The sequence below is a fragment of the Myxine glutinosa genome, chromosome 13 (genome assembly GCF_964187855.1).
Source record: "Myxine glutinosa chromosome 13, kmMyxGlut1.1, whole genome shotgun sequence".
NCBI lineage: Eukaryota > Metazoa > Chordata > Myxini > Myxiniformes > Myxinidae > Myxine > Myxine glutinosa.
Window position 1 is genome coordinate 9,396,339 of NC_136273.1, and position 9,959 is coordinate 9,406,297.

Genomic DNA, 9,959 nt, shown 5'->3' on the forward strand with positions numbered 1-9,959 from the left:
TTCATGTGTTTTATACCTCTCTCACCTCCCCCCAAGCCCTCCCCCTCCCACATTTCTCCCGATATCCCTGCTCTCAAATGTTGCGTTTGTGTCCTTCCCCCTCTCTGCCCATCTTGTCTACCGCTCGCCTTATTTTTTGTTTTATGTGTCGGTTTGACTTTTCGTGTGATTAATGTTAGCTCTTTCACGAGCCTCGATCTTGTATATATATATATATATACATATATATATATATATAAAAATACCTGTCGAGCTTGTGTTACTGTATCCTGATAAAATTTTCTGGTGATGAGTTGTTTGAAATTTATAGTTCACCTGAAACCTCACCTGTAATAGTTTTATTTTTTTAGAAATGACCCAAAGGGTGCATGTGGATTTCACACAAACGTACGAATCATAATAATTACTCCCGCCAGGGAGTAATGCATTCGATCGTGTCCGTCCGTGTGTGTGTTTGTGTGTTCGTGAACAAGATATCTGGAAAAGTTCTGGACGGATTTGGATGAAAGTTGGTGGGATGATTGCCCTTGGGATAAGGAAGAATTGATTAGTTTTTGGTGAAGCGCAGGATATTATTCCGGATCCAGGAATTTTTTGAAGGATTTTTTACCTTTGGAAGATTGGGCTCAGCAGCGGCCACCCACGGCGGGAGTACGCGCTCTACTGAGTGGCGTTCTAGATGTTGTTGCGTACTTCTACATCCTATAGGCATCCAACAGACGTAGACGTCGTCCATGAAGGATATTGAAGGCTCATTGTTGATTTGAGCTAAAGGCGAAGGGGACAAAAGTAGCAGAATAAACTTTTAATTCATAATTGTAATTTTAATTGCTTTTTGTCTGCCAGGCGATGCCTGCGTTGCCTTTGGAGGAAGTGCAGCTGGAGTCACTGGTGTCTGCCGTCCGTGACGTCCTTCCACACTTGGGCGAAGGCTTTGTGGCCGCTTGTCTTCGCCACCTTGCCAGCAAAGCCCTAGGACCCCCGGAAGACCTCGCTGCCACCCTAATCCGCCACGTCCTCGAGGATACGTTGCCGACTTCCCTCGCCTCTTTAGATCCTGGCATGCCTCGGTGCGTATCCACACATTTTGATTTGATAATGCCTTTGTGCTCTTGAGATTCCTTCTGAATGTCGAAATGTTTTCTTATTCCCATCCATCTGGAATGCTATGTTGCCCTAAAATGATATTTCCATGTGGATTTGAGGCACAAAGTTTGACAAAATGATGGATTTTTCTGTGATTAGTGTTGCGTGGGTTGCTTGTGCTGAGGGGTATGTAGAAGGCAGGGCACATGACGGGTAGCGTACAGTTTGTCCGTGTTGACTATTGTCTGCTTAAATGTTGTTGTTTTTTTCCTAACAGAGAAGCGACAATCGACACGGAACAGGAGAAGGAAATGACTGATGAGGTGCTGGATTCCCGAAGAAATATTTTTGATGGTGATGAATTTGACGCATTCAGCCAGTCAACCATGGATTGGAAAAGGGTATACAAAGGAAAAAGGTAAACAAAAAGTTTTCATTTTACCTGTCTTTACCTGTCTTTCGATTGATATCTGATGTTGCCGCTTGCTTTGTACATTCTGGTTTCTGACTGCCTTGTTCTTGCAGGAATAATTCCTCTTTCCAAAAAGTAATGAATGACCACAGTGAACTTTTTGATGTCCGTCATCGCTTTGCTCCATATTCTTTGGTCTCTTCAATGGATAACGAGACCGAAGGAAACAATTTAACGGTGGAAGATAGTAACGCGAACTGCTGTGTGACCTACGAAGATGAATACGACGACACTTATGACGGGGCACGTGTCGGAGCCAATGACGCAGACATTGGCGAGCAGGAAACGAATGCATCCTTATTGCACTTCAGGTGGGTCAAAATGGCATTTTACCTGTCCATTTTTGTTTTGACCTTTTAGCATTCCTTACGCCGACCTTCTGTTCTACAGGCCGTTTGTAACGCCCCGTGTGTTGGAGGTGAAACGCCGAAATAAGGATGACGCCGAGTCCGAGGAAGAGCGGGGGCAAGGTCGGGGGCGAACACCGGCGGGGGTGAGCGCCGGCGGGGAGAGTGCCGGCAGGGGCGAGGCCGGGGAGAGGGCGGCCGACGTTAAGGTGATGTGCGGCTTGTGCGCCGATGTTTCCTCTCTTTACATGTCCTAGCACAATACTTCTGTCTTTTTAACTCAAATAATTTCTTACTCGTCGAGCAGCATTCTCAAATTGGGTCCTTTTTCCCCTGTCCGGAACGTACAACTCTGCTCTACTTTGGCTTTCCCTGTCGAGTTCCTCTTCTTGTCTCCAGCTTACAAAAATTGTTGCTGCTCTTCAGGATCGGAGAACGTTCCTAGAAGACCCAGCTAAGTTACGGGCACAAGCTGAGGAGCGACGAGCAAGCATGGGCTGGCGGAGGTATGAGCAAAATGTTGTTTGTATGAGCCGAGTCTGTATTTCAGAGTCGGAACACTAACCCTAACCCTAACCCTAACATATCATATAAGGAATATTATACATTTGTCCATTGGCTACTGATGTCCTTGTAATTTATGTAAATGTACGGCAATGTCTACTAATCCCTGTCCTGCATGTGATTATATTGTAACGCGTTGGATTCAGACCAGAGTTGTAATCCCGATCCTGACCACCGATGTAACGCTTGACCGGGGGTGGACACGTAGTCAAATCTTCCACCCGGACGGCCAGCATTTAGCGATGGATGGTCCTGGTAGGTCGTCCGCCATCTGCCGGGAAAGCGGAACATATCTTTCCTTCGGTTTCTGACGTACAGAAACTCCAACAACATTTGCCTCCTACAGTCGGTTCAGCCGTCCAAGCGATGGTGGCCGAGCGATAATCCCAGGCGAACGGCTGCATTTTAAAACCCATCGAGGGTTTTTCGCACCAATTTATAACAGCTGTGGTCTGACTCACGGCGGTAATGACCCTTCCCAATTTGAACCGTGCACCAGGCCTTACAGACCAGTCGGGAAAACGGGATTTATTAAAGGATGAAGTGGAGGGAAGAACCAGAAGCAAAACACACCAATAGTAATAATCTCTCTAATGTTGATTGATGATGGTTGGCGGCGATGGCTGGTGGTAATGGCTGGTGGTGATGGCTGGTGGTGATGGCTGGTGGTGGTGGCTGGTGGTGATGGCTGGTGGTGGTGGCTGGTGGTGATGGCTGGTGGTGGTGGCTGGTGGTGATGGCTGGTGGTGGTGGCTGGTGGTGATGGCTGGTGGTGGTGGCTGGTGGTGGTGGCTGGTGGTGGTGGCTGGCGGTGATGGCTGGCGGTGATGGCTGGCGGTGATGGCTGGTGGTGATGGCTGGTGGTGATGGCTGGTGGTGGTGGCTGGTGGTGATGGCTGGTGGTGGTGATTGGTGGTGGTGGTGGCTGGCGGTGGTGTCTGGCGGTGGTGTCTGGCGGTGGTGTCTGGCGGTGGTGTCTGGCGGTGGTGTCTGGCGGTGGTGTCTGGCGGTGGTGTCTGGCGGTGGTGTCTGGCGGTGGTGTCTGGCGGTGGTGTCTGGCGGTGGTGGCTGGCGGTGGTGGCTGGCAGTGGTGTCTGTTGGTGATTGCTGGCGGTGGTGGTGGCTGGCGGTGGTGTCTGGCGGTGGTGTCTGGCGGTGGTGTCTGGCGGTGGTGGCTGGCGGTGGTGGCTGGCAGTGGTGTCTGTTGGTGATTGCTGGCGGTGGTGGTGGCTGGCGGTGGTGTCTGTTGGTGTTGGCTGGTTGGCGATGGCTGGTTGGCGATGGCTGGTTGGCGATGGCTGGCGGTGGTGTCTGGTGGTGACGGCTGGTGGTGATGGTTGGCGATGGCTGGTTGGCGATGGCTGGTTGGCGATGGCTGGTTGGCGATGGCTGGTTGGCGATGGCTGGTTGGCGATGGCTGGTTGGCGATGGCTGGTTGGCGATGGCTGGTTGGCGATGGCTGGTGGTGGTGGCTGGCAGTGGTGGCTGGCGGTTGTGGTCTCGATGGATGAGAAATGACAGGCTGGATCACGTCTGGGCTTGTGGCTCCGGGCCAACGCACACCTGTGCTTCTTACTGCCTGACGCTCGCACTTCCGTCAAAGTTTATTGTTCATCTCTCTTTCTATCTCACTCGCAGCCCTCTCTGTTGTCCGCCTTGGACTTTTCTAGCTCAGACTCACTGAGCTCTGCGGGACTTGACCCAAACTGTCTGGTTCAATACATTATGCTGAACTGGACTTGTACGGTTAATACCACTTTGCTCAGCTCTCGACTCTGTGTTTCCCCTACCCCTCGGCCTTTTATTACCTCACAACCATGCATAGCTGCACTCTCATTGGCTCGCCACCCAGCTTCTCGTAGCGACTTCTGAGGTTTTTAGTGCCTCGACTGGGTCCATGAGACTGCCAGTCTTTCCAAGGCCTGCCTGCAAAGTACCAGTGTGACACTTTATAGTTAGGCCAGGAATGGAACCTCAAAGGCAGGTATGATACCTTTGAGCTCTTATATCTGCCATTATTTTTTTTGATTAGAGGAAAATTACCTTTATCAAAATTAAATTCAACAAAAGTTGGGAGTATCAACGGGCTTGAAACATCTTCACAAGAGGAGAGCATGTTTTCTGAAATCATGGAGCTATTGCTTTGGTGGACTTCTAAGGTTTATGTGTGTGTGTCTGTGTCTGTGTCTGTCCACGCCATAACCTTCTTTTTTTTTTTACCATTTGACCTTTTGTCATTAATTTTCAACAAAACGTTATTATGAGAATATGGACAAGACATCAGGGACATCTTTCTGGACATACCTTGTGCTTTTGATACAATCTGGCATCCTGCTTTGCTCTTCAAACTCTCTGCCTATGGCATCCAAGGCCAACTCCACACAATGCTTACTGACTTATTCTACTCCCATAGCCAACATGTGGCTCTCAACGTAATCCTTTCATCTCATCTCCATGTCAATGATGGAGTGCCCCAAGGCAGTGTTCTGGGCCTGGGTCCTATACCTGATCTTCATCAATGATCTCTCTGAATCTCTGTAAATCCCCTTTATATATTTGCTGATGACTCCATCCTCTGCCGTGGCATCCCTCATCATTCAAACAGGCAGGTTGCAGCCTCGTCCCTCTCTTTTGACCTTGAAAAAAATCACAAGCTGGTCAAACACTTGGAATACGTCTTTCAATCCTGACAAATCTCAGACGGTCCCTATGTCTACCATCTGTCCCCCCTCCCCACCCCTCACCCCCTGGCCATCTACTTAACAATCCTCTTGAGGAAGTTCAGTCATCGAAACTCATGGATCTTACTCATGGATATCACCCATGATCTTTCTTGGGCAAACCACAATTCAAAGTTGCCCTCCAAATACAGTCACTGACTGGGCAATGGGCATCCTCTGTCGTACAAAGTCCTTCCTTGGCACACCTGCACTCCCATCGACCTACAAGGCCGTCATCCTCAGCTTGATGGAGTACTGCTCTCCTCTCTGGGCTGGCTCCCCTGCCGCACAACTTGCTGAGCTTGACCATGTGGAAACAAAGGCCTTTAAGATTATTGGAATCTCCCACAATGAAGCGGAGTCGATTGGCCTATCACTTTGCCATTGCAGACTGGTCGGTGATCTCTCTGCCTTTCACCACCTCCTTTCTAGTCTTGCAGCCTTTTTTCCACACTTTTTCCCCTGCAGGTTTCTGCAGGACGCACACGTCCACCATCCATCCCCTTCAGGTGAAACTACCTAAATCCAGGAACACTGCTCACCTCCACTCATTCGTTCCTCCTTTTTTCCACCTGCGGAATCAACTTCCACGTCCTATTCAAACCCATTATTCCCTCCAGATCTTCAAGACAGCTGTTCACCAACATCCCAGGTCATTTCCACCCTCACCCCACCCCGATCTTCTAAGTTTACATTTTTGTTTTCCTCCTGGGAGTTTCCTTCTGTATCAAGTTTCCTTCTGTCTCCCAGTTTCTTCTATGGATGGTAAGCTGGCATTATTTGGTTGATATTAAAGATCCCAAGATGTATTTTGACATTGAGTCGGCAAGGTATTGCCTGTACCCTGAACAAATTACTAATTTCTGCCAAACCTGCTGCATCAGTGGGCATAGTCAGGCCCGTCACCTCCACCCAGAAATAATACTACCTGCGGGCCGAACTTGGAATTGACTCCCAATATGTATACAATATGAATGAATGACACCGAATGCACAAGTTTGGGAGGTATTTGACATGTTGATGACCTTGTTTTGTGTGACAGAGGACAAAACACAGCAGGACGCAGCAAGGCAGTATGTGGCGGCCCACGAGGGCGGGGCCAGAGCCAGGATACCGAGGTGGCGAGACGCCGTAAAGAGGAAAACAAGGCCCGCCAGGGCAACCACGGGCGCAGAGATAGGGCTGCTCACAAGCGTGGCAGAGGCATGATCCCGTTTTAGGTCTTATTTGGAGATGCAAAATAAGTGGAGGTTATGTGAGAGGAATGATTGTGAGGGCAAGGAATGCCTGGAGTTTAGGATTGATGAGCAACAATAGACACTGATATTTAACAGAAAATGAATAAAACATGGTTGATGTCGTTGCTGCTTTCATGTGAGGGGAATGGAGGATTTGTAAAGAGAGCAGACGTGCACTTTACCGAATAAATATCGGGACAGGTTTGAAAAACTGACGCATATCTGAGTATTTACTTGTTTTCTTACTTTGACAAAAGTTTAGCTTTGATGATGTGTCAACCATTTGTTGTCCGAGTTCAACTTATCGAGAAGGAGGACACTCGGCCATAACCATTCCTTTCGCGCCATGAGGCACAAAGGGTTGCCGAGGCAGTTTCATTGGCCCTGGAGTACAATCCTGGACGGGTCGCCACTCTGACGCAGGATACTCGGATGGCCTATTACCCCCAGGAAGCTGCTACAAATTTTGCCGACCTCGGAAGGATGTCGGGCCGAGTCAACCCACCTGGTGTTATTTCAACAACAGCAGGTACACACTCAACCATGGCCTCAAAGAATTCGAGTGTCTGAGGTTGTTGGTTACAAAAGCACCCTATCGGCATCTGATAACCAGCACCCCTATTTCTGATAACCAGCACCCCTATTTCTGATAACCAGCACCCCTATTTCTGATAACCAGCACCCGTATTTCTGATAACCAGCACCCCTATTTCTGATAACCAGCACCCCTATTTCTGATAACCAGCACCCCTATTTCTGATAACCAGCACCCCTATTTCTGATAACCAGCACCCGTATTTCTGATAACCAGCACCCGTATTTCTGATAACCAGCACCCCTATTTCTGATAACCAGCACCCCTATTTCTGATAACCAGCACCCCTATTTCTGATAACCAGCACCCCTATTTCTGATAACCAGCACCCCTATTTCTGATAACCAGCACCCCTATTTCTGATAACCAGCACCCCTATTTCTGATAACCAGCACCCGTATTTCTGATAACCAGCACCCCTATTTCTGATAACCAGCACCCCTATTTCTGATAACCAGCACCCCTATTTCTGATAACCAGCACCCCTATTTCTGATAACCAGCACCCCTATTTCTGATAACCAGCACCCCTATTTCTGATAACCAGCACCCGTATTTCTGATAACCAGCACCCCTATTTCTGATAACCGGCACCCCTATTTCTGATAACCAGCACCCCTATTTCTGATAACCGGCACCCTTATTTCTGATAACCGGCACCCCTATTTCTGATAACCGGCACCCCTATTTCTGATAACCGGCACCCCTATTTCTGATAACCGGCACCCCTATTTCTGATAACCGGCACCCCTATTTCTGATAACCGGCACCCATATTTCTGATAACCGGCACCCCTATTTCTGATAACCAGCACCCGTATTTCTGGTAACCGGCACCCCCATTTCTGATAACCGGCACCCCCATTTCTGATAACCGGCACCCCCATTTCTGATAACCGGCACCCTTATGTCTGATAACCGGCACCCCTATTTCTGATAACCGGCACCCCTATTTCTGATAACCGGCACCCCTATTTCTGATAACCAGCACCCCTATTTCTGATAACGAGCACCCCTATTTCTGATAACGAGCACCCCTATTTCTGATAACCAGCACCCCGATTTCTGATAACCAGCATGCCTATTTCTGATAACCAGCACCCCTATTTAATTTCTGATAATCAGCACGCCTATTTCTGATAACCAGCACCCCTATTTAATTTCTGATAACCAGCATGCCTATTTCTGATAACCAGCACGCCTCTTTCTGATAACCAGCACCCCTATTTCTGATAACCAGCACCCCTATTTAATTTCTGATAACCAGCATGCCTATTTCTGATAACCAGCACGCCTCTTTCTGATAACCAGCACCCCTATTTCTGATAACCAGCACCCCTATTTAATTTCTGATAATCAGCATGCCTATTTCTGATAACCAGCACGCCTCTTTCTGATAACCAGCACCCCTATTTCTGATAACCAGCACGCCTATTTCTGATAACCAGCACCCCTATTTCTGATAACCAGCACCCCTATTTCTGATAACCAGCACCCCTATTTCTGATAACCAGCACCCCTATTTCTGATAACCAGCACCCCTATTTCTGATAACCAGCATGCCTATTTCTGATAACCAGCACCCCTATTTCTGATAACCAGGGATGAGCAATGCTACAGACCAGGAAGCAGACTTGTAGCACACAGTGGCCTTATGTGGCATCTTAATGTCCACAAACAAGTGCTCCTGGATCAGTTTGCCATTCGAATGCCCCATCTGACACGATGACATAACCCATGATGCCGTGCCCTGAGAGGAGCTCGTAATTGGAGCTTCGGCGGGAATAGTATGCACACTGGATGATTAAATGTCTTGTCTCCATTTGAAAGCCAGAACTGAGGTTCTCCTTTTCCAGCTCGAGCTTTCAAGTTGGCATCAAGCCAGCTCGAGCTTCTGCTGTCACATTGATCATCTGCCCTGATGTTGATCTTTTTAAAGTCTGCCTATTTTTGTTTTGTTGTTTTTCCATCCAATGTCTCCATATCCGCACCTTGTAAACAATCTATCCCTGTTTTTATTTTACCACGAGGAGCGTCTTCTGCAGGAACATATTCTATCTATCTCGTATTTCTCGAATTTAACTGATCGCAAAGTTAGTGTGAAATGATAGGATATATATAATTTGGCTTGCGCACGATATTTATTTGACTTGTGTGAACTCCTAAACCGCTGCACGGAATGAGTTGTAATTTTCTGGAAACACCAGGTTGACAGTTTATAGCTGGGCCGAGGTTTGAACCTACGCTGGATGGCATGGAGGCGAGTGTGCCTACCTCTCGGCCATCCTGCGAACCCGACACACCCATGGACTTTAACGGCTTGCCAGTGACTATAACATATAGAAGTGAAAATGTAAATTTGAGGTGACCATCCCAAATTAGTGGAAGGTTCCCATGCACATCCAGACTACAACCACAACCTTTCAACTTGTTTCACCCATTGGTTTCGGAGCTCGCACTTCCACTCTGCTGTCGGGGTTTCCCCCTTTCCATTCTGCTCGAGCTCTTCCATGAGCCTCGATCATGTATACAAAAAAAACATCTCAGTATTTTTGCAGTCTTTTTCCCCATCTTGTGTTTTTATTTTTATCCCACTTTAGTTGGATTTCCCCCCATGTTGTACCTTGTGTACAACTAATGAGGAAATGGGAATTTGCTGTAACTCTTTAGCATGAATTTGAGCAGTTTTCCATTCCCTTGAACATGTATTGGAGTCTTTTTAATTATTTATTTTTTTATTTTGAAATCCAGGACCCTCTCTGAAAGTAGACCGAGTTGAAGTCTGCCTTCTCCAATTCCACATACCAATGTGTCGCGGATAATGGAGTCTCACATTTCGTCAAACTCACAGAATTCCATGAAACGCCTCATCCCGGCTACATTCTCGGGGCCACCGGTAGCGGAAACGACAGTAACTTAGACCCACAACGGTTACGCTT

The 9,959-nt window shown here is 47.9% G+C and overlaps 1 protein-coding gene across 5 annotated transcripts in view; it reads left to right on the forward strand.

Annotated features, from left to right (window-relative positions):
- The window catches only part of ASCC2 (activating signal cointegrator 1 complex subunit 2), a 53,606-nt gene extending 46,964 nt beyond the window's left edge, over nt 1–6,642 (forward strand). For all 5 annotated transcript variants that reach the window (XM_068133715.2, XM_068133717.2, XM_068133716.2 and 2 more), the window contains 6 exons: nt 847–1,070; nt 1,364–1,504; nt 1,612–1,869; nt 1,949–2,114; nt 2,332–2,411; nt 6,232–6,642. In XM_068133715.2, coding sequence (XP_067989816.2) covers nt 847–1,070; nt 1,364–1,504; nt 1,612–1,869; nt 1,949–2,114; nt 2,332–2,411; nt 6,232–6,409 — 1,047 coding nt within the window. In that variant the 3' untranslated portion in view covers nt 6,410–6,642. The remainder of the gene's footprint in view (nt 1–846; nt 1,071–1,363; nt 1,505–1,611; nt 1,870–1,948; nt 2,115–2,331; nt 2,412–6,231) is intronic.
- The last annotated feature ends 3,317 nt before the right edge of the window (nt 6,643–9,959 follow it).